The sequence below is a fragment of the Scyliorhinus torazame genome, chromosome 10 (genome assembly GCF_047496885.1).
Source record: "Scyliorhinus torazame isolate Kashiwa2021f chromosome 10, sScyTor2.1, whole genome shotgun sequence".
NCBI classification, from domain to species: domain Eukaryota; kingdom Metazoa; phylum Chordata; class Chondrichthyes; order Carcharhiniformes; family Scyliorhinidae; genus Scyliorhinus; species Scyliorhinus torazame.
The window spans coordinates 132,958,421-132,983,096 of NC_092716.1; the positions used below are offsets into that span (position 1 = coordinate 132,958,421).

The 24,676-nt window shown below is 51.3% G+C and overlaps 1 protein-coding gene across 1 annotated transcript in view; it reads left to right on the forward strand.

Annotated features, from left to right (window-relative positions):
• The window catches only part of fnbp4 (formin binding protein 4), a 56,295-nt gene extending 31,850 nt beyond the window's left edge, over positions 1-24,445 (forward strand). Inside the window, 10 exon segments of the mRNA XM_072518764.1 lie at positions 757-878; positions 1,029-1,133; positions 1,246-1,379; positions 2,339-2,517; positions 7,542-7,625; positions 7,628-7,863; positions 8,364-8,523; positions 12,289-12,524; positions 21,118-21,278; positions 24,070-24,445. Of these exon segments, the coding sequence (XP_072374865.1) occupies positions 757-878; positions 1,029-1,133; positions 1,246-1,379; positions 2,339-2,517; positions 7,542-7,625; positions 7,628-7,863; positions 8,364-8,523; positions 12,289-12,524; positions 21,118-21,278; positions 24,070-24,160 (1,508 nt within the window). The 3' untranslated portion in view covers positions 24,161-24,445.
• Positions 24,446-24,676: the final 231 nt, after the last annotated feature.

The window sequence follows — 24,676 nt, forward strand, 5'->3', positions numbered from 1 at the left end:
GGTTAGGTCAGTCAAAATCCTGGAATTCCCTCCCTAACAGCACTGTGGGTGTACCTACACCACATGGACTGCAGAGGTTCAAGAAAGTGGCTCACCACCACCTTCTCAAGGGCAATTAGAGATGGGCAACAAATGCTGGTTTAGCCAGCGAGGCGCTCACCCCATGTAATTATTTTTTGTGCAGTGAAATATGATTCATATTTTCATGGAGGTAAAAGCAAATTACTGCGGATGCTGGAATCTGAAACAAAAACAGAAAACACTGGACAATCTCAGCAGGTCGGAGAGTCATCCAGGCTTGAAACCTTAGCTCAAATCTCTCTCCACAGATGCTGGCAGACCTGCTGAGATTGTCCAGGATTTTCTGTTTTTGTTTATGTTTTCCATTCCAGCTTCTGTGACTGCAATGAGTGAACCTGGTGGTTTGTACCAATAAAAATCCATTTCCACTCGACCTCATTGCTTTAGGCTTGAATCCCCCCCCCCCCCCCCCCGCCCCACCCCCTAATGTGGCTCAGCTACTATAGCCAATAGAGAATTGTACATGAACCACAATGTGGTCACTTCTGGTTTGACAGTTGCCTACGGAGAGAAAATTGTATAGGTGCGACCTGGGAAGGCTTGATTTGAAAGTAAATGGTTGAACACTGTGTTTAGCTAAGTGTGATAGCCAAGTACTGAATGATTTCAGTAACCTGCTCAACTATTTTCCTATTCCACATTCCCAAACCCCCACCACCTGACATGTCTCTGCAGCTCCTGAAAAGCCAAGTGTCGATGCTGAGGAAAGCCCAGTGGATCTTGAAGGATCCGCAGACAAGCAAACAGCTGCACCAAAAGTTCCTCCAGAAGAAAAGGATGATCGGGGTGAATTGAAGGTGGGAAGTCCAAAGTCTAGGCTATGTTGATTTAAATATCTGGAGTGTTTTCTGACAATGCGGCTCATTTTCCTGGAATATATTTGGGGCCGCAATGGGAAAGAGGGTGTCATAATAGTGCAAAGATTGATGTTGAGTCCTTCTTCTCAGTTTCAGATTGCTGAATTGGCGAACACTCTCTCCAGCAAACTGGAATTCCTGGGAATTAGCAGACAGTCAATCTCCAACTTCCACTTCCTGCTGCTCCAGATTGAGGTTTGCGACTGACCCTATTCATTCCACGCTAAGTCTGAATTGGTATCTGAAGGGTGGGAAGCACTCTTGAGGGAGAGCTTTTTCTTTAACACTACCTTCTCTTGGATTTCAGACTCGAATATCAGACTGGCGAGAAGGAGCACTGAATGGTCAATACCTGAAACGCAAACTGCAGGAAGCTGATTTGCAGATTAAACACTATGAGTCTAATGCATCCCCAAAAGGCTGGTCCTGCCATTGGGACAGGTACGCACTCTTCTACTTTTTCACCTTTCACCTTTGACACGTGACAACCGAACTGTGACCCCCCCCACCCCTCCCCATCTCCACATGACGACGTGGCAACAGTAGTTGCAGACTGCCAGATCACTAAACTGCTAATTTGGTAACACTCCCGCATGTATGCAAATCCCGAAAGCAAAAATCATTGGACCAGCCTAAAATGTAACCCTCAAAATTTGGCAATTTCTCATGCTGAGGTTTGAGTGTTGAAATTGAACAGATAGACTGCTCATATAATTGTGTTGAGTAAGGGATTAACAATAAAGGGGAAAGGGGCGGGGGAGAGAGAGAGAGTGCGCATGCAAGAATTGTCTGCGCTTTGCTGGAAATTTCTGAGATGGAATTCCTGAGCCGACTACACAAGAGAAAGAGGGGAAGGTGCCTCCTGAAGCAGCTACGAGAGAAGACCAAGATTATTGCCGGAAGTACAGGTCAGAATTATTTTCTTTTCTCTTACTCCAGTTTACTGTGTCTGTAAAATACTTAAATATGTTTCTACATATAAATTTTCAAAAATAGTTTTGTTTTTCAGCTTGAAGAATATTTTTGAACTAATCCCTTCCCTGTTTACTTCTAGATGAAACCGGGATGTCTGAGTTAGACGTCAGATATCCCGCTCTGTGCCACCGTTATCAGGCAGCCCGTTTTCTCCCAACGAAAACGACGACTATTGGGCTGAAATTTGTCATTGTCTTTTTCAAAAGGCACAATATTTAAAACAAAAAACAAACAACAAAAAAATCCGAAACCAAAATTGAATCATGAGGTTTTCTGTTTAACCTCTGCTTCCCTAGACTGCTGGGAGCAGGAGGTGCCAAACCTCCTGTTGGCAAAAAAAAATCATACCTGTTTTTTTTCGCCTCTGGCAGGGTGCGCCAACAGTCGCCCGCCATACTAAGTGTGTACTTTCTGTCACGCCGTAGGGAGCACCGGCGCTATTTCTATCTCAATGAGCAGACGGGCCAATCACAGTGGGAGTTCCCAGACGTAGACGAGGAGGATGAAACGGCTGAGTCTGCCTCCAGGTTAAATGCTGGCAAGAACATGTTCTCCACCAGCGCTCCAGTGAAAGAAATCGCAGGCGCACTAAGTGATCCTGCAGGTAAGGGGCTCTGCTGCCAGTCTGTCCGTATATCCGGTTGTCATGGGTTGTGGTGATGAACTATAATCCATATTCCTTTCAAACCTCCTGGCCTTAATCGCCTGTTGGTTGCCACTCCTCAACACTGGATCGGTCTAAATCAGCATGATGTGTAGCTGGGAGGTGATGCTGGGACTCCGGTGTATCTTTATCTTCTAGGTGGTAGCGGTGTGGGCTTTCAAAGGGGGTGACAAATGAGCCTTGGTGAGTTCCTGCTGTGTATCTTGTAGTCTCTACACCCAGCTGCCACTGTTCGGCAGTGGTGGAGGGAGTGAATGTTTGTGGAAGGGGTGCCAATCAAGCAGGGTTGCTTTGTCCTGGGTGGTGTTGAACTTCTTGAATGTTGTTAGAACTGCACTCATCCAGACAAGTGGTGAGTATTCCATCACACTCCTGACTTGTGCCTTGAAGGTAGGAAATCAGGAGGGGTGAGTTACTTGCCACAGGATCCCTAACCTCTGAATTGATCTTGCAACCACAGATTTAAATGGCTAGTCCAATTCCGTTTCTGGTCAATGGTAACCCCCAGGGTGTTGATGTGAGGGATTCAGCGATGATAATGCCAGTGAATGTCATGGGGCAATGGTTAAATTCTCTCTTGTTGGCGATGGTCATTGCCTGGCACTTGTGTGGCACGAATGTAACTTGCTGTATGTCAGCCCAAGCCTGAATATTGTCCAGGCCTTGCTACATTTGCACCTGGACTGCTTTAGTATCTGAGGAGTCATGAATGGTGCTGAACATTGTGCAGTCATCAGTGAGCATCCCCAATTCTGACCTTATGATGGACAGGAGGTCATTGATGAAGCAGATGAAGATGGTTGGGCTTGGGAACAATACCCTGAGGAACTCCTGGGATTGAAATGACTGACATCCAATCACTGCAACCATCTTCCTTGTGCCAGGTATGACAGCGGAATCACCCCCCCATTCCCATTCATTTTAATATTATTAAGGCTCTTTGCTGCCACACTCAATGAAAATGCTGCCTGCTAGTGTGCTTTGAATGTCGTAAAATGTCCGTAAATGAATCCACAGGAGTGAAAGGGAACATTCTGACATATTAGCAGAAACTTGACCAAAGAGGTTGATTTTAAGCAGCATCTTAAAAGCGAAACTGAATTTCAAAACAAAGAACAGATAAAAGTGCAGCACAGGACAGGCTCTTCGGCCCTCCAAGCCTGCGCCGATCATGCTGCCCGTCTAAACTACAATCTTCTACACTTCCTGGGTCCGTATCCCTCTATTCCCATCCTATTCATGTATTTGTCAAGATGCCCCTTAAACGTCACTATCGTCCCTGCTTCCACCACCTCCTCCGGCAGCGAGTTCCAGGCACCCACTACCCTCTGTAAAATAACTTGCCTCGTACATCTCCTTTAAACCTTGCCCCTTGCACCTTAAACCTATGCCCCTAGTAATTGATCCCTCTACCCTGGGAAAAGGTCTCTGACTATCCACTCTGTCTATGCCCCTCATAATTTTGTAGACCTCTATCAGGTCGCCCCTCAACCTCCGTCATTCCAGTGAGAACAAACCAAGTTTATTCAACTCTCCTCATAGCTAATGCCCTCCATACCAGGCAACATCCTGGTAAATCTCTTCTGCCCCTCTCTAAAGCCTCCACATCCTTCTGGTAGTGTGGCGACCAGAATTGAACACTATACTCCATGTGTGGCCTAACTAAGGTTCTATACAGTTGCACCATGACTTGCCAATTCTTATACTCAATGCCCCGGCCAATGAAGGCAAGCATGCCGTATGCCTTCTTGACTACCTTCTCCACCTGTGTTGTCCCTTTCAGTGCTCTTCCCTGAGACTTCACATCTCCAATCATGACACCCTATTTCGCACTCACCCAGGAAATAAACCTGCTTCTAATCAGCTGATCAATCCGTAATCCCTCTCCTTCCACTGGCAAGGACACGGAATGTACTCTGGATGAGGAACTTCAAGGTCCATCACCATGACTGGCTTGGGTAGCGCCACTACTGACTGAGATCCAAAGGATAAAACTGCCTGTCTGGATGGTGAGAGCATCAAGAGGGTAAATCCTCCTTGGACCTCATCTTCGCCAATCTACACACAATACAATGGACAGTATCCTGTGTATGACAGTCATTACTAAATGGGATAGACACAAAACATACTTAGCAGCTCAAAACTGAGCATCCATGAGATACTGTGGGCCATCAGCAGAATTGTATAAATCACAACCTCTAACCCCATGGCCCGGCGTATTCCTCAATCTACCATCATCAACAAGCCAAGGATCATTAAAGAGTGTATACCTAAAATAAAGATGTTGATGAAGCTCCAACACAGGACTATTTGAATGCCAAATGCAATAGACCGAGCTAAGCGATCCCACAGCTGACAGGTCAGATCTGAGCTCTGCAGTCCTGGCACACGCAGTGTGAATGGTAGTGTATAATTAAACACTATTAATCACTGGAGGAGGAGGCTCCACAAATATCCCCATCCACGATGATGGAGGAGCCCAGCACATCAGTACGAAAGATGGGGCTGAAGTATTCTCAACAATCTTCAGCCAGAAGTGCCAAATGGATGATTCATCGCGGCCTCCCTCGGTGGTCCAACACTGGTATCTACCAGGCAATGTGGAAAGTTGCCTAGATACGTCCTGTCCACTAATCCATTGCTATTGGTCTCTCTTGACCATCAAAGTGATCGACAATATCATCAAACAACACTTACTCCACAATAACCTGCTCACTGACGCTCAGTGTGGGTTCCGCCAGGGCCACTCAGTTCCTGACCTCATTATGGCTTTGGTTCAAATATGGACTTGGTTCAAACAGTCCAAAGATGCGCAAGTTAGGTGTTTGGCCATGCTAAATTCCTCCTTAGCATCCAAAGGTGTGCAGGTTACGGGAATAGGGTGGGGAAGTGGGCCTAGGTAGGGTACTCTTTTTCAGAGGGTTGGTGCAAACGCGATGGGCCAAATGGCCTCCTTCTGCACTTTAGGGATTCTATGCTTCTATGGTCAAAAGAGCTGAACTCCAGAGGTAAGTGAGAGTAACTGACATCAAAGCAGTGTTTAATCAAGTATGACATCAAGGAGCTTTAGCAAAACTGGAGTCGATGCAAGCTGGGGAAAATTCTTCACAGGCTGAAGTCATAACATCTGTGTCAGGACATCACAGGAGTTCCGAGAGAGAGAGAGTGTGTCCTGGGCCCAACCATCTTCACCTATTCAATTACACTTCCTCATGCATCAAGTCAGAAGTGGCAGAATGTTCAATACCATTCACAACTCCTCAATTATTTAAGCATTCCATGGTTGGATGCAGCAAGTCCTGGACAACATTCAGACCTAGGCTGATAAGTTGCAAGTAAAATACACACCACACAAGTGGCAAACAATGATCTCCAACGCAAGCAATCTAACCATCTCCCCCTAACATTCAGTTGCATTACCGTTGCTGAATCCTCCACTGTCTACATCTTGGGGCTTACCATTGACCAGGAACGGAACTGGACTAACTATATAAATGAACTGAAAGCCATCATAGTCCCCGAGAGCCATAGGTTGCTCTTCTCCTTTTGAGAGAGAGAGCTGACTGGTGGTGATTTAACCCCGGCTACAAGAGCAGGTCAGAGGCCTGGAATCTTGCAGTGAGCAATTCTCCTGACTCCCCAAAGTCTGTCCACCATCTATAAGGCACAAGTGAGGAATGTAATGGTATACTCTTCACTTGCCTGGATGAGTGCAGCTCCAACAACACTCAAGAAGCTCGACACCATCCAGGAAAAGCAGCCCCGCTTAATTGGCATCCCTTCCACAAGCATTCACTCCCTCCGCCACCGACGTGCAGTCGCATCTACAAGATGCACTGTAGGAACTCACTAAGGCTCCTTTGGCAGCACCTTCCAAACTCACGATCGCTACCATCTAGAAGGACAAGGGCAGCAGATACGTGGGAACACCACCACCTGGAGGTTCCCCTCCAAGTCGCTCACCATTCTGACTTGGAAATATATTGCCGTTCCTTCACTGTTGCTGGGGCAACATCCTGGAACTCTCCCCTTAAATGCACAGTGGGTGTACCTGCAGCACATGGATTGCAGCGGTTCAAGAAGGCTCACTATCCCACGACCAATAAATCTTTGGTCTTTTCAATGACAGCCACATCCTGTGAATGAATGAATGTTCAAATAAAATGCAAGTTGAGCAGGTCAATGAGCTCCATGATTTTTTAAAAACTGGTATGAAATTCATGTAACCAACCACTGGATGGTATGCGGCAAGTCCCAGAGAGCCACTGGAGCCAAAGCCTCTGGTGCAGCAGTCTGCAGTTTGCTTTCCACTGTTGGGTCTCTGTCTCTCAAAATCATCCCCAGCCACATCCTCAGTGATGCCTTTCACTCCAGTGCATGGGCTGTTGCAAAGTCAAATTCAAGAGCTATTTTCCTTCAGGTCTCTTTCTCGCGGGTATTGTGTTAAAATAATAGACTGCTGTCCTGCTGTAAAGTGATCCAGTTCCTGGTGGTGCCTTGCGCAGGGATCTGAAAGCACAGCAGCTCATCCACAAGCTGGAGCTCAGCCCGGATTGTGACCATAATTTACATTTTAAATGAGTCAACGTTACTCGCACTGCCTGAGTGAAGTCAAGGCACCATTCCAGTGTCTGAATCTGAACACCAGAACTCATTGTGAATTAAGAGACATGTGTCACAGCAGAGAGTGATTGGTGTTCGAGGGGTGAGGGCATTAGGTTAACACAGACTTGGTGCCAACAAAATAGCCTGATTATTGCTGCCAAAGTTTGTAAATGAATGCTTCCTGAAGCAAGAAATTGGAATCACTCCAATTGTGGGCAGTAAGCTGTTACCAGCAGGCCCATTTGAGTTGCTGGTGTTGGGGGGCGGCAAAAACTCGTATTGTATACACTAACTGTGCTCTCATTTTCATTGCGCTTTGTAATTTCACTGCTCTTTCCACTCTGCTCCCTGGCATACAGAGCTCTGTGCCAGCACGCTTGCTGTTTGCCAGTCAATCAACACAGCTTCTCTCAGAAGCAATGTCCAACCCCCCCTCCCACCTCTTCCCCTCAACCCCCTCTCCCATTGGATCTTCCTCCCCCACCCCCACCCCCGCCGTCCTCCCCTCCCCCGCTGCCCCCACCCCCACCGCCTCCCAGCGATGATGGAGACATTCAGGAAGTGGAGATGGAAGTGGAAAACAAGGAGCCACCAGCACCAGGAACAGAAGAAGATTGTTTGGAAAGAGCCCTTCTCAACATCATGCCAGTTGCAATAGTTCAGCCTCCAGCAGTAAAGAAGGTGAGATTAGAGTGTTTTTAAAACAAAAACCACATCCCTCCCTATAAAGGCTTCACTGGTCCTGACAAGTCACTGTAACTGATACAGGAAAGATATCTAATGTGTTCTGTGGTAAGATGGCTAATCTCATTTGGCCTGGTGGCTGGTTGCTGATGAAGCCTGAGTCGGGTTGTGCAGCACCCCACAGACTGAGCCTGTATGTTACAGGCTGAGAGAATGTCCTGTGGATCACATCTTGTCCAATAGAAAACAGGAGCTCAGCACCGTATGTGTGCTATCCTGCACTGTCCTGTACATAACCCTATCTGCCTAAAGGATCTGTGAACTGCACAGATATGAGAGTGAGATATAGACTGGATAAAAAAGTTCTGATACTTGGCTGAAGCATGTTTCAGGATGCATCTTGAGTACTCCGTGTATCCCCATAGAGATTGGACCTAGAATTGGATAGGTGACATTTATCCGGAATGCAGGTAAACATGGATCTGATTATCTTCCAGAATAACTCTGCTGCAAACACATCTATGAACCCGCCAGCTTCAAGTCAGACTGCCAAAGCTAGCAAGAGGAAGGCAGCAGTGCTGGCCGCTGCACCAATGCCACGCACGATTACCATTGGGAGCAACCCTGTCCTGTACACTCAATCAGCCATTATCCCAGGTAAGAGAGGGGCATGGTGGTGTTTGCCGTTCATTCGGAGAATGGCATGGCGCCTGGTGGGTGGAGCATTCTGGCAGAGGTGATACATGGGCGGGAAATTCTGGCAGAGGTGGATGGGACGAGCGCGCCATAGTAGCAGTGGGTGAGTGGGATGCCAAGGCAGGTGGGGTGCCAAAGCACTGGTGGGTGGTGGGCAGCAGGGTGTCTCTGCGAATGAGTGGAATACCAAAGCAAGCGGAGTGCACAGGCAGTGTGGCAACCGAGCGGACTCTCCGAACCTCATCCCCCTCCCTCAGAACCTCCCCCAGAGCCTCCCTCCCCCCCCCCCCGAGCCTCCCTCTCCCCCCCCCCCCCCCCAGAGCCTCCCTCTCCCCCCCCCCCCCAGAGCCTCCACTCCCCCCCCCCCCCCCAGAGCCTCCACTCCCCCCCCCCCCCCCCCCAGAGCCTCCCTCCCCCCCCCCCAGAGCCTCCCTCTCCCCCCCCCAGAGCCTCCCTCCCCCCCCCCAGAGCCTCCCTCTCCCCCCCCCCAGAGCCTCCCTCTCCCCCCCCCCAGAGCCTCCCTCTCCCCCCCCAGAGCCTCCCTCTCCCCCCCCCCCCCCCAGAGCCTCCCTCTCCCCCCCCCCCCCCCCCCCAGAGCCTCCCCTCTCCCCCTCCCAGAGCCTCCCTCTCCCTCCCCCCCCAGAGCCTCCCTCTCCCTCCCCCCCAGAGCAGACCTCCCTCTCCCTCCCCCCCCAGAGCCTCCCTCTCCTCTCCCTCTCCCCCCCAGAGCCTCCCCTCTCCCTCCCCCCCAGAGCCTCCCTCTCCCTCCCCCCCCCAGCAGCCTCCCTCCTCCCCCCCCAGAGGCCTCCCTCTCCCCCCCCAGAGCCTCCCTCTCCCCCCCCAGAGCCTCCCTCTCCCCCCCAGAGCCCCTCCCTCTCCCCCCCCCAGAGCCTCCCTCTCCCCCCCCAGAGCCTCCCTCTTCCCCCCCCAGAGCCTCCCTCTCCCCCCCCCAGAGCCTCCCTCTCCCCCCCCCAGAGCCTCCCTCTTCCCCCCCCCAGAGCCTCCCTCTTCCCCCCCCCCAGAGCTCCCTCTCCCCCCCCCCCCAGAGCCTCCTCCCCCCCAGAGCCTCCCTCTCCCCTCCCAGAGCCTCCCTCTCCCCCTCCCCAGAGCCTTCCTCTCCCCCCCCAGAGCCTCCCTCTCCCCCCCCCCAGAGCCTCCCTCTCCCCCCCCCCCCAGAGCCTCCCTCTCCCCCCCCCCCCCCCAGAGCCTCCCTCTTCCCCCCCCCCCCCCCAGAGCCTCCCTCTTCCCCCCCCCCCCAGAGCCTCCCTCTCCCCCCCCCCAGAGCCTCCTCTCCCCCCCCAGAGCCTCCCTCTCCCCCCCCCAGAGCCCTCCCTCTCCCCCCCCCCAGAGCCTCCCTCTCCCCCCCCCCAGACCTCCCCCCCCAGAGCCTCCCCTCTCCCCCCCCCCCCCCCCCCAGAGCCTCCCTCTCCCCCCCCCCGCCCCCTCTCCCCCCAGAGCCTCCCTCTCCCCCCCCAGAGCCTCCCTCTCCCCCCCAGAGCCTCCCCCTCTCCCCCCCAGAGCCTCCCTCTCCCCCCCAGAGCCTCCCTCTCCCCCCCAGAGCCTCCCTCTCCCCCCCAGAGCCTCCCTCTCCCCCCCCAGAGCCTCCCCTCTCCCCCCCCCCAGAGCCTCCCCTCTCCCCCCAGAGCCTCCCTCCTCCCCCCCCAGAGCCTCCCTCTCCCCCCCAGAGCCTCCCTCTCCCCCCCAGAGCCTCCCTCTTCCCCCCCAGAGCCTCCCTCTCCCCCCCCAGAGCTCCCTCCTCCCCCCCCAGAGCCTCCCTCTCCCCCCCCCAGAGCCTCCCTCTCCCCCCCCCAGAGCCCTCCCTCTCCCCCCCCCCAGAGCCTCCCTCTCCCCCCCCCAGAGCCTCCCTCTCCCCCCCCCAGAGCCTCCCTCTCCCCCCCCCAGAGCCTCCCTCTCCCCCCCCCAGAGCCTCCCTCTCCCCCCCCCAGAGCCATCCCTCTCCCTCCCCCCCCAGAGCCTCCCCTCTCCCCCCCCCAGAGCCTCCCTCTCCCCCCCCCAGAGCCTCCCTCTCCCCCCCCCCCAGAGCCTCCCTCTCCCCCCCCCCCAGAGCCTCCCTCTCCCCCCCCCCCAGAGCCTCCCTCTCCCCCCCCCCAGAGCTCCTCCCTCTCCCCCCCCCCCCAGAGCCTCCCTCTCCCCCCCCCCCCCAGAGCCTCCCTCTCCCCCCCCCCCCAGAGCCTCCCTCTCCCCCCCCCCAGAGCCTCCCTCTCCCCCCCCCCCCCAGAGCCTCCCTCTCCCCCCCCCCAGAGCCTCCCTCTCCCCCCCCCCCAGAGCCTCCCTCTCCCCCCCCCCCCAGAGCCTCCCTCTCCCCCCCCCAGAGCCTCCCTCTCCCCCCCCAGAGCCTCCCTCTCCCCCCCAGAGCCTCCCTCTCCCCCCCCAGAGCCTCCCTCTCCCCCCCCCCAGAGCCTCCCTCTCCCCCCAGAGCCTCCCTCTCCCCCCAGAGCCTCCCTCTCCCCCCCCAGAACCTCCCTCTCCCCCCCAGAGCCTCCCTCTCCCCCCCCCCAGAGCCTCCCTCTCCCCCCCAGAGCCTCCCTCTCCCCCCCAGAGCCTCCCTCTCCCCCCCAGAGCCTCCCTCTCCCCCCCAGAGCCTCCCTCTCCCCCCCAGAGACTCCCTCTCCCCCCCAGAACCTCCCTCTCCCCCCCCAGAGCCTCCATCTCCCCCCCAGAGCCTCCCCCTCCTCCCCCCCCAGAGCCTCCCTCTCCCCCCCAGAGCCTCCCTCACCCCCCCAGAGCCTCCCTCTCCCCCCCAGAGCCTCCCTCTCCCCCCCAGAGCCTCCCTCTCCCCCCCAGAGCCTCCCTCTCCCCCCCCAGAGCCTCCCTCTCCCCCCCCAGAGCCTCCCTCTCCCCCCCCAGAGCCTCCCTCTCCCCCCCCAGAGCCTCCCTCTCCCCCCCAGAGCCTCCCTCTCCCCCCCCAGAGCCTCCCTCTCCCCCCCCAGAGCCTCCCTCTCCCCCCCCAGAGCCTCCCTCTCCCCCCCAGAGCCTCCCTCTCCCCCCCAGAGCCTCCCTCTCCCCCCCAGAGCCTCCCTCTCCCCCCCAGAGCCTCCCTCTCCCCCCCAGAGCCTCCCTCTCCCCCCCAGAGCCTCCCTCTCCCCCCCAGAGCCTCCCTCTCCCCCCCAGAGCCTCCCTCTCCCCCCCAGAGCCTCCCTCTCCCCCCCAGAGCCTCCCTCTCCCCCCCAGAGCCTCCCTCTCCCCCCCAGAGCCTCCCTCTCCCCCCCCAGAGCCTCCCTCTCCCCCCCCAGAGCCTCCCTCTCCCCCCCAGAGCCTCCCTCTCCCCCCCCCCAGAGCCTCCCTCTCCCCCCCCCAGAGCCTCCCTCTCCCCCCCAGAGCCTCCCTCTCCCCCCCAGAGCCTCCCTCTCCCCCCCAGAGCCTCCCTCTCCCCCCCAGAGCCTCCCTCTCCCCCCCAGAGCCTCCCTCTCCCCCCCAGAGCCTCCCTCTCCCCCCCAGAGCCTCCCTCTCCCCCCCAGAGCCTCCCTCTCCCCCCCAGAGCCTCCCTCTCCCCCCCAGAGCCTCCCTCTCCCCCCCAGAGCCTCCCTCTCCCCCCCCCCCCCCCAGAGCCTCCCTCCCCCCAGAACCTCCCTCTTTGTAAGAATAGAGCTGTAATTTGATCCCACTCTTGTGTCCTTCATTACCTAGTGTTGTGGTCCTGCGGGTATTGGAGAGTTCATTAGTTAAGCTGACACAATGCTGCTTTCGCTTTCTGTTGAGCTACAGGTCCTCAGATGCTGGCCTCGATGGTACCCATTCCTCCAATTCACCAGTCTGTACCTGCACCGGCACCCCCTCTGCTGCCCGTGCTGACCAGTGTAGTGCAGACACCGCACCATATACCGCAACCCCAAGTAGCAGTCACCCAGGCAAATCCACCGCTCCCTATCGTGCCTGAAGTTCTGCCAGCGAACACGATCGCTCAAGCAACGGAGAAGAACAGGAAAGTGAAGAAAGACAAGGTAGTGTGCAGCACGCTGTCTGTACTTCTGTTTCATAAGGCATGATGAATGGTGGAATTAGTGGATAGCAGATTGATTTTCCCAACACCAGGCTTTGCTCTCTCCTAACCTCACTCTTTCCCCATCCTACTCCATCCAGTGAAGGATTTGAAAGGATTTGCCATTGTTAATGCAGTCTGTGAATTTGCATTGATCGGTGCACAAAAAACTCCTCTCCCATTATCTCCTGCTGCACCTTTAACGGCTGCTCTGCCTACTGACTGCTGTCCAGCAGGTTACTGACTGCCTCTCATTGAAGTCTCTGATTGTAACAGATGAGAAGTAAGAGTCACCCCGCCCTTGATCCTTCTCCGCCATTCAATAAGATCACATAGATGCTTGGTAGAGGCATTTGAGTTCCATTTTTTTCTAACTTGAATCTTTTTGAATTTGAGTCCGAGATCACATCTCTGATCCATTCTCCATGACCACTTCTACTGTTCAGAGCCCCCTTTCTGGCAATTAGTACCCTCTTCTCGTGTGGTATCTCCTTTGAAATTTGCGGTCTTATGATTCATTACTCATTACAACAGGATGAAAGGTTTCAACAGCCTGTCTCACTTTCCATGACTGACCTGTGATGAATGTAGAAATTTCAGAGATATTGAATTATGAAGCCTGGGTTAGTGTGTTTGACTGCTGCAATTATGTTTTTAAAAGCATCTTGGTTTGAAAGAACAAAGGGTGTCGGAGTTGTGCTGTGCAATTAACCGTTGTAAAAACTTGGGCTAATGCAATTTTGTTTTGATTAAGGGGATAACCTGGGGAATTCATTTCAGTTTGGTGAGATGATGTCATTTCTGGGTGGAGCTAAGGCATCAGGGCTTTTGCAAAAACATTTTTCAGTTCTGATTCTGGCTGAAGTTGAGATCAAGTAAGAGAGTTTGCTCTCCCTGTCGGTTAGTTAAAAGAGAGTAACTATGTAAAGCAGTGCAGTCTTGTCTGAGGACAAAGGGGAGCTGAACCAAGCCAGTTGAAGACAGCTTTTGAAGACATTCAGCCAGAGTTTCTTCAGGGGTTCGGACCGGAGTCAGATCTGTTCTGCAAAGCAGTGTCAAGAGATCTTTCTCAAATAGTAACTGTAAAGCAGGTATTACAGTGTGCCATTGGTATTTAGGGTGGATTGAGAGCCGAGATGGTTTATTTTCTTGTTAGGTGGGAGTAAACATGGCAGTTAAGGGTATTGTATTCACTGTGTTGAATACTATTGCACATTTTTCTTGTGTTATGTTATAGATATTCTTAAACTGTTTGAAATAGTTTGTTTTAATATACCATATTCCTATTTTGCGTGAAATCACTCCTGGAATGAGGTATCCTTTCCTCAGTCTTACAAAATTAAAATTAAATATTGGGGTTTCTGTCCAGTATCCTAGTCACTGTTGGGATTGTAATTTTAACTTCAATTTCCTGCTTGCCTCCCATAAACCTTCACTCTGTTGTAGATCAAAAATCTGTCGATGGTATTATAAGATAGAGGAGCAGAATTAGACCTTTCGGCCCATCGAGTTTTCTCCGCCATTCTATCACAGCTGATAATGTTCCTCATCTGTTATCTACAATGATACAGACCAAGAGTTGGATTGCGAAATCAGCCAGAACATCTCCATAGAATCTACAGTGCAGAAGGAGGCCATTCGGCCCATCGAGTCAGCACTGGCTCCTGGAAAGAGCACCCTACCCAAGGTCAACAGCGCCACCCTATCCCCATAACCCAGTAACCCCACCCAACACTAAGGGCAATGTTGGACACTAAGGACAATTTATCATGGCCAATCCACCTAACGTGCACATCTTTGGACTGTGGGAGGAAGCCGGAGCACCCGGAGGAAACCCACGCACACACGGGAAGGATGTGCAGACTCCGCACAGACAGCAACCCAAGCCGGAATCGAACCTGGGACCCTGGAGCTGTGAAGCAATTGTGCTATCCACAAGGCTATCGTGCTGCCCCAAACATGACCCAGGAGCGGGAGTGGGCAATTTAGCCTCTGAGCCTAAACACCCTCAATGTGATTGTGGCTGATCCCATCCTGGCCTCAACTCCACCGTCCTGCCTGTTCACCATAACCCTTCAACCCATTATCAATTAAAAATCTGTCTAACTCTTCAAATGTACTCACTGTCCTGCATCCATCGCACTCTAGGGTAGCGAATTCCACAGATTCATGACCCTTCGGGAGAAGTAGTTTCTCCTCATATCTATTTTAAATTTGCTACCTCTTATTTTGATTATGACCTCTTGTTTTAGATAACCCCTCAAGAGGAAGCATCAGCTCCACGTCTACTTTATCCATACCTTTTAACATTACGGGTAGCATGGTGGTTAGCACAATTGCTTCACAGCTCCAGGGTCCCAGGTTCAATTCCGGCTTGGGTCACTGTCTGTGCGGAGTCTGCACATCCTCCCCGTGTGTGCGTGGGTTTCCTCCGGGTGCTCCGGTTTCCTCCCACAGTCCAAAGATGTGCAGGTTAGATGGATTGGCCATGATAAATTGCCCTTAGTGTCCAAAATTGCCCTTAGTGTTGGGTGGGGTTACTGGATTATGGGGGTAGGGTGGAGGCGTTGATCTTGGGTCGGGTGCTCTTTCCAAGAGCCGGTGCAGACTCGATGGGCCGAATGGCCTCCTTGTGCACTGTAAATTCTATGATAATCTATGATAATCTTGTATACCTCAATCAGATCTTTCTTCAATTCTTCTAAATTCTAGCGAATATAGGCCTAAATTGTTCAATCTCTCCTCGTACGACAAACCCCCCCTCCCATCTCTGGAATCAATCTAGTGAAGCTCCTCTAAACTGCCTCCAATGCCACTGCATTTTTACTCAAATAAGGAGACCAAAACTGTGCACGATGCTCCAGGAGAGGTCTTACCAATGCATTGTATAGTTGCAGCAAGACTTCCTTACATTTATATTCCATTCCTTTTGCTACAAATGCCAACGTGCATTTGCTTTCCTTATTAACTGCTGCACCAACATGCTCGTTTCCTGTGTCGAGGACCCCCAGATCCCTCTGCATCGGAGTACCCCGAAGTCTCTCCCCATTTAGATAATAAGTTGCCTTTCCATTTTTTCGACCAAAATGCATGACCTCACACTTACCCACATTAAACTTCATCTGCCACATTTTGGCCCACCCTCCTAACCTATCTATATCCATTTGTAAGATTCTTATATCCTAATTGCAACTTACTGTCCCATCTATTTTTGTGTCATTTGTGAATTTGGCTATAGAACCTTCTATCCCTGTATCTAAGTCGTTAATATAGATTGTAAATAACTGCGGCCAAGGAACGAACCCTGTGGCACCCCACTCGTCATATCTTGCCATCCAGAAAAAGACCCATTTATCCCGACTCTCTGTCTCCTGTCCGTCAACCAGTCTTCTATCCAGGCTAATGAGTTACCCATAATCCCATCTGATCTAACCTTGTGAATTAACTGAGCACTTTCCAGAAGTCCAGATATAGTACATCTACAGGATCCCCATTATCCATTTTGCCTGTTACATCTTTGAAGAACTCAAGCAAATTAGTCAAACATGATTTGTCCTTCATAAAACCATGCTGACTCTGATGGATAGCGGTTTGGCTTTCCAAATGTCCTGATATTACGTCCTTGATAATTGATTCCAACAATTTTCCAACTGATGTTAAACTAACTGGTCTGTAATTTCCCACCTTTTAACTGAGCATTTTTTCAATCCACTGGAACCTTTGCTGAATGGGCTGTGCCAGTACTGAAATCTGATGGGCCGGTACAATTATGCTGTCACTATAAGTTGACAGTGAACCATGTCTCCTGTCTAGATCGTTACCCAATTCCATACATCAGGGGCAGCACGGTAGCATTGTGGATAGCACAATTGCTTCACAGCTCCAGGGTCCCAGGTTCGATTCTGGCTTGGGTCACTGTCTGTGCGGAGTCTGCACATCCCCCCCCCCCCTCCCCCGTGTGTGCGTGGGTTTCCTCCGGGTGCTCCGGTTTCCTCCCACAGTCCAAAGATGTGCAGGTTAGGTGGATTGGCCATGATAAATTGCCCTTAGTGTCCAAAATTGCCCTTAGTGTTGGGTGGGGTTACTGGGTTATGGGGATAGGGTGGAGGTGTTGACCTTGGGTATGGTGCTCTTTCCAAGAGCCGGTGCAGACTTGATGGGCCGAATGGCCTCCTTCTGCACTGTAAATTCTATGAAACCATTTCCCTATTGATGCTGATAGTTCCAAGTTCCACCCTTTCTATTCTGAATTGTCTGTTCCTGTGGGAATGGTACTAGTGCCCTCCACTGAAAACTGAGGCAAAGTATTGATTTAGCATCTTTGCCATTTGTGTTCCCATTATTAACTTACTGCTTTCATCTTCCAAGGGGCCAAGTGACTCTTCCATTTTATGTACCTGTAGAAGCTGTTGCTATCCTTTTTGATATTCTGTGCTAGGTTTTTTTTCATAATTTAACTTAGCTCTTTTTATTACTTTTTAGCATTCCTTTGTATATGTTTGAAAGATTCCCAATCTTCCAGCCTGCCATTGGCCTTTGCAACATGATAAACTTATTTTGTCTTTGATCTCCTTGTTTAGCCATGGATTTTTTTTCCCCTCTGACCATCTTTCTTCCTCACGGTAGCACAAGTGGATAGCACTGTGGCTTCACAGCGCCAGTGTCCCAGGTTCTATTCCCCGCTGTGTCACTGTCTGTGCGGAGTCTGCACGTTCTCCCCGTGTGTGCGTGGGTTTCCTCCGAGTGCTCCAGTTTCCTCCCACAGTCATAGAATCATAGAAGTTTACAGCATGGAAACAGGCCCTTCGGCCCAACCAGTCCATGCCGCCCAGTTTTTACCATTAAGCTAGTCCCAGTTGCCCGCACTTGGCCCATACCCATCTTACCCATGTAACTATCTAAATGCTTTTTAAAAGACACAACTGTACCCGCCTCTACTACTACCTCTGGCAGCCCATTCCAGACACTCACTACCCTCTGAGTGAAGAAATTGCCCCTCTGGGCCCTTCTGAATCTCTCCCCTCTCACCTTAAACCTATGCCCTCTAGTTTTAGACTCCCCTACCTTTGGGAAAAGATGTTGACTATCTACCTTATCTATGCCCCTCATTATTTTATAGACCTCTATAAGATCACCCCTAAGTCTCCTACGCTCCAGGGAAAAAAGTCCCAGTCTATCCAGCCTCTCCTTATAACTCAAACCATCAAGTCCCGGCAACATCCTAGTAAATCTTTTCTGCACTCTTTCCAGTTTAATAATATCCTTTCTATAATAGGGTGACCAGAACTGCACACAGTTCCAAGTGTGGCCGTATCAATGTCATGTACAACTTCAACAAGACGTCCCAACTCCTGTATTCAATGTTCTGACCAATGAAACCAAGCATGCCGAATGCCTTCTTCACCACCCTGTCCACCTGCGACTCCACCTTCAAGGAGCTATGAACCTGTACTCCTAGATCTCTTTGTTCTATAACTATAGTCCAAGCAGGTTAGGAGGATTGGCCATGATCAATTGCCCTTAGTGACCAAAAAGGTTGGATGGGGTTGTTGGGTTGCGGGGATAGGGTGGAGATGAGGGTTTAAGTGGGTAGGTGCAGACTCGATGGGTCGAATGGCCTCCTTCTGCACTGTATGTTCTATGTTCTCACTGGGATATATTTTAGTTGTAAGGAATTGAGTATCTCAAACAACTGCCACTGCTCATCACCTGATAGATAGAACAGTACAGCACAGAACAGGCCCTTCGGCCCTCGATGTTGTGCCGAGCCTTGTTCGAAACCAAGATCAAGCTATCCCACTCCCTATCATTCTGGTGTGCTCCATATGCCTATCCAATAACCGCTTGAAAGTTCCTAAAGTGTCTGACTCCACTATCACAGCAGGCAGTCCATTCCACACCCTAACCACTCTTTGAGTAAAGAAGCTACCTCGGACATCCATCCTATATCTCCCACCCTGAACCTTATAGCTATGCCCCCTTGTAACAGCTACATCCACCCGAGGAAATAGTCTCTGAATGGCCACTCTATCCTCCTCTTCATCTTATAAACCTCGATGACGTTGCCTCTCATCCTCCTCCGCTCCAAAGAGAAACGCCCTAGCTCCCTCAACCTTTCCTCATAAGACCTATCCTCCAAACCAGGCAGCATTCTGGTAAATCTCCTTTGCACCCATTCCAATGCTTCCACATCCTTCATATAATGAGGTGACCGGAACTGTACACAATACTCCAAATGTGGTCTCACCAGGGTCATGTACAGTTGCAGCATAACCCCACGGCTCTTAAACTCAAGCCCCCTGTTAATAAACGCGAACACACTACAGGCCTTCTTCACGGCTCTGTCCACTTGAGTGGCAGCCTTCAGAGATCTGTGGACATGAACCCCAAGATCTCTCTGTTCCTCCACATTCCTTGGAACCCTGCCGTTGACCTTGTAATCCGCATTCAAATTTTCTCTACTAAAATGAATCACCTCGCACTTATCAGGGTTAAACTCGATCTGCCCTTTTTCGACCCAGCTCTGCATCCTATCGATGTCTCTTTGCAGCCTACAACAGCCCTCCACCTCATCCACTACTCCACCAATCTTGGTGTCATCAGCAAATTTACTGACCCACCCTTCAGCACCCTCCTCCAAGTCATTGATAAAAATCACAAATAGCAGAGGACCCAGCACTGATCCCTGTGGTACACCGCTGGTAACTGGTCTCCAGTCTGAAAATTTTCCATCCACCATCACCCTCTGTCTTCTATGTGATAGCCAGTTACTTATCCAATTGGCCAAATTTCCCTCTGTCCCACACCTCCTTGCTTTCTTCATGAGCTGACCATGGGGAACCTTATCAAACCTGTCCTACCTTTTAGCCTTCCTGCCCAGTCTGTAAGGGCCAAATCTGTCCTCAAGCCAATGTAATTTCCTTTGTTTAATTCCAGAACACTAATGTGGGACTCCACTATCTTGCCCCCAAACTGAATCTTGAACTCTACCATACTATGGTCACTACTCCCTAGAGGATCCTTAACTATGAGGTCATTAATTAATCCCCCCTCATTACAGAATACCAATCGCATTGGCACATTTGAATGGTTTCCCAAATTGAGCTGTTTCCCTATCCCCATGGCGTTGGACAGCAAAACAACCCCCAGCCCATTGTGTAACACATCAGCGATTGCTAGGAATCATTACACTGGAGCCTGCAATATCCCAACTGTAAATGTCGTCCTGCCCACAGACATGGGGTGAGATTCTCCGACCCCCCCGCCGGATCGGAGAATCGCCGGGGGCTGGCGTGAATCCAGCCCCCGCCGGTTGCCGAAGTCTCCGGCACCGGATATTCGGCGGGGGCGGGAATTGCGCCGGTTGGCGCCCCCCCCCCCCCCCCCCCCCCCGGCGCGATTCTCCGGCCCGGATGGGCTGAAGTCCCGCTGCTAAAATGCCTGTCCCGCCGGCGTAGATTAAACCACCTACCTTACCGGCGGGACAAGGCGGCACGGGCGGGCTCCGGGGTCCTGGGGGGGCGCGGGACGATCTGACACCGGGGGGTGCCCCCACGGTGGCCTGGCCCGCGATCGGGGCCCACCGATCCGCGGGCAGGCCTGTGCCGTGGGGGCACTCTTTCCCTTCCGCCTTCGCCACGGTCTCCACCATGGTGGAGGCGGAAGAGACTCCCTCCACTGCGCATGCGCGGGAATGCCGTCAGCGGCCGCTAACGCTCGTGCGCATGCGCCGCCCGGAGATGTCATTTCCGCGCCATCTGGCGGGGCACCAAAGGCCTTTTCCGCCAGCTGGCGGGGCGGAAATTCATCCGGCGCCAGCCTAGCCCCTTAAGGTTGGGGCTCGGCCCCCAAAGATGCGGAGCATTCCGCACCTTTGGGGCGGTGCGATGCCCGACTGATTTGCGGCGTTTTGGGCGCCAGTCGGCGGACATCGCGCCATTTCCGGAGAATTTCGCCCATGGAAACTAATTTAACCAAGATTGAAATCTCGAATAGTAAAAGTGCTCTCATCAATCAATGCTTAATAATAATCTGTATTAGTGGCACAAGTAGGCTTACATTAACACTGCAATTAAGTTACTGTGAAAATCCCCTAGTCACCACACTCCGGTGCCTGTTCGGGTACACAAGAGGGAGAATTCAGAATGTCCAATTCACCTAACAAGCATATCTTTAGGGACTTGTGGAAGGAAACCGGGGCACCCGGAGAAAACCCACGCAGACATGGAGAGAGCGTATAGAATCCACATAGACAGTGCCCCAAGCCAGGAATCGAACCTGGGTCTCTGGCGCTGTGAAGCAACTGTGCTAATCACTGTGCTACCACCATGCTGCCTTTGCTAGTTTACCGACTGAGTGAGCACTCTGGGATGGTCTGATGCTTTGTCCCTCATGACTTGGAGCTGGGGCAGCAGTCGATACATCACTTAGAGAGAAAAAAATCAGTACAGGTAAAGAAACTTGGTGATCCTGAACCATGGTTGTCTCTGGGATTGGGGTTAATTTTTTTATGACTGTGTTCACAGTTCCCTATCTCCAAAACTCTCTCCTTTCAGAATAAGAAGAGCAAAATGAAAATGCCATCGCTGGTGAAAAAGTGGCAGAGCATTCAGCGGGAGCTAGACGAGGATGAACACTCCAGCTCCAGTGAAGATGAGCAGCGAGTGGTTCAGGCACACCGACGCATTGAGGAATGGAAGCAGCAACAACTAGTCAGGTGTGTACATAGCCCTTGGGGTCACCGGGACAATAAGATTCCCCTCAACCTTCTAAAGTCTAATGAGTACATACCCAGAGTCCTCAACCCCCCTCTCAAATGACCAGCTCTTCATTCCATGGATCATTATTCTGACCCTCTGGATCCTTTCCAAGGCCAGCATGGGGCCCAAAACGTCTCTCAATACTCCAAATGGGGTCTGACAAGACCTTGTACAGCCTCAGAAGTACATCCCTGCTCTTGTATTCCACTCCTCTCGAAATGAATGCTAACATTGCATTTGCCTTCCAAACTGCCGACGTTAGCCTTAAGAGAATATTGAACTAGGACTCCTAAGTCCATTGTGCTTCTGATTTCCTAAGCCTTTTCCCATTTAGAAAATAATCTATGCCTCCATTCTTTCTACCAAAGTGCATAACCTCACACTTTTCCACATTGTATTTCATTTGCCACTTCATTGCCCACTCTCCTAGCTTGCCCAAGTCCTTCTGCAACCCCCTTGCTTCCTCAGTACTACCTGTCCCTCTATATATCTTTGTATCATCTGCAAACGTAGCAACAGTGCCTTCAGCTCCATCTTCCAAATGATTATTGTATATTGTGAAATGTTGTGGTCCCAGCACAGACCCCTGAGGCACACCACTAGTCACCGGCTGCCATCCTGGAAAAGACCCCTTCATCCCCACTCTCTGCCTTCTACCAATCTAATAATCTTCTATCCATGCCAGAATCTTACCCTAACACCATGGGCTCTTAATTTATTCAACAGCATCCTGTACAGCACTTTGTCAAAGGCGTTCTGGAAATCTTAATAGATCACCGGTTCTCCTTTGTCTAACTTCCTTGTTACCTCCTCAGATCTGTTAGAACTCTTTATCAGCTGGGGCAGCACGGTAGCATTGTGGATAGCACAACTTGACTCTCAGCTCCAGGGTCCCAGGTTCGATTCCGGCTTGGGTCACTGTCTGTGCGGAGTCTGCACATCCTCCCCGTGTGTGCGTGGGTTTCCTCCGGGTGCTCCGGTTTCCTCCCACAGTCCAAAGATGTGCAGGTTAGGTGGATTGGCCATGATAAATTGCCCTTAGTGTCCAAAATTGCCCTTAGTTGAGGGTGGGGTTACTGGGTTATGGGGATAGGGTGGAGGTGTGGGCCTCGGGTAGGGTGCTCTTTCCAAGAGCCGGTGCAGACCCGATGGGCCGAATGGCCTCCTTCTGCATTGTAAATTCTATGAAAATCAGACATGAACTCCCCTTGACAAAGCCGTGCTGACGCAGTCCTATTTTATCATGCACTTCCAGGTACTCGACAATCTCATCTTTAATAATGGACCCTAAACCCTTACCAGTGACCGAAGTCATGCTAACTGACATACAATATCCTGTCTTCTGCCTCCCTTCCTTCGTTAAACAGGGATGTTACGTTAGCCATTTTCCAGTCCTCTGGGACCCTCCCTTCCCCCAGTGATTCCTGAAAGATCACCACCAATGCCTCCACAATTTCCTCAGCTATCTCCTTTAGAACCCTGGGGTGTAGTCCATCTGGTCCAGTTGACTTATCCACCTTCAGACCTTTCAGTTTCCCCAGAACCTTTTCCTTGGTGATGGCCACTACACTCACCACCTGCCCATGCCCATGAACCACTCACTACATTACCCAGTAATCCTGCTCCCTGTTCCTGAACAACTCACTGTATTACCCAGTAATCCAGTCCCATGTTCCTGAACCACCCACTACATTACCCAGTTATCCAGTCCCATGTTCCTGAACCACTAACTACATTACCCGGTAATCCTGCTCCATGTTCCTGAACCACTCACTGTATTACCCAGTAATCCTGCCCCATGTTCCTGAATCACACTACATTACCCAGTAATCCTGCCCCATGTTTCTGAACTACTCGCTATATTACCCAGTAATCCAGTCCCATGTTCCTGAACCACTCACTACATTACCCAGTAATCCTGCTCCATGCTCGTGAACCACTCACTATATTGTCCAGTAGTCCTGCCCCATGTTCCCGAACCACTCACTATATTACCCAGTATTCCTGCCCCATGTTTCTGAACCACTCACTATATTACCCAGTAATCCAGTCCCATGTTCCTGAACCTCTCACTATATTACCCAGTAATCCTGCCCCATGTTCCCGAACCACTCACTATATTACCCAGTAATCCTGCCCCATGTTTCTGAACCACTCACTGTATTACCCAGTAATCCTCTCCCATGTTCCTGGACCACTCACTGTATTACCCAGTAGTCCAGCCCCATGTTCCTGAACCACTCACTGTATTACCCAGTAATCCAGCCCTTTGTTCCTGAACCACTCACTGTATTACCCAGTAGTCCAGCCCCATGTTCCTGAACCACTCTCTGTATTACCCAGTAATCCAGTCCCATGTTCCTGAACCACTCACTATATTGCCCAGTAATCCAGTCCCATGTTCCTGAACCACTCTCTATATTGCCCAGTAATCCAGTCCCATGTTCCTGAACCACTCACTATATTGCCCAATAATCCAGCCCCATGTTCCTGAACCTCTCACTCTATTATCCAGTCCCATGTTCCTGAACCACTCACTACATTACCCAGTAATCCTGCTCCATGCTCGTGAACCACTTACTATATTGTCCAGTAGTCCTGCCCCATGTTCCCGAACCACTCACTATATTACCCAGTATTCCTGCCCCATGTTCCCGAACCACTCACTATATTGCCCAGTAATCCAGCCCCATGTTCCTGAACCACTCACTGTATTACCCAGTAATCCAGCTCTGTTTTATCCTCCAGTGGCCAGGCTGAGAGAAATGCCAATTTTGAGGCACTGCCTGAAGACTGGCGAGAAAGACTGAAGAGGAGAAAAATGACTTCTAGTTCTTAATGTTTTTGAGCTGTTTGTGTAAAGTATTTTTCTACATTTCTATAAGAACTGTTTATTTGTGTAAATCACTGTGACTGAGTATGGTAGTGGGCCTGTGAGAAGCTTGGTGCATGAACAGTAGATTTAGTGTACTGTATCCCGCTAGCAATTTTTAAAATATCGGGGCTGCAAACCGATTTGTGTAATAAAGTGACAAGCAGACGGGCTGTTGAACGAATAGCCTTTTGCAGGTGCATATCTGTGCTGTACATTTGTAAATAACATCAATAAAACCTCTTTTTTACATGGCTTTGGTCGCTCCTTTTTCCCAACTCCTGCAGTTTGTTGTTTCCACACCACATGCTCAATCCCTTTGTGAAACCAGACAGGTCCCATCTGTACTCGGGATTCAGTTTATATATCATTGCCTCTGCTCAGTCTTTGGTTTACATCAGTGTTGTTCAGTCTTTTTTGCCGGGACCCACTTTTACCCAGGATGGCCGTCCTTCGCGACCCACTCCGGCTGACCGACCTTCG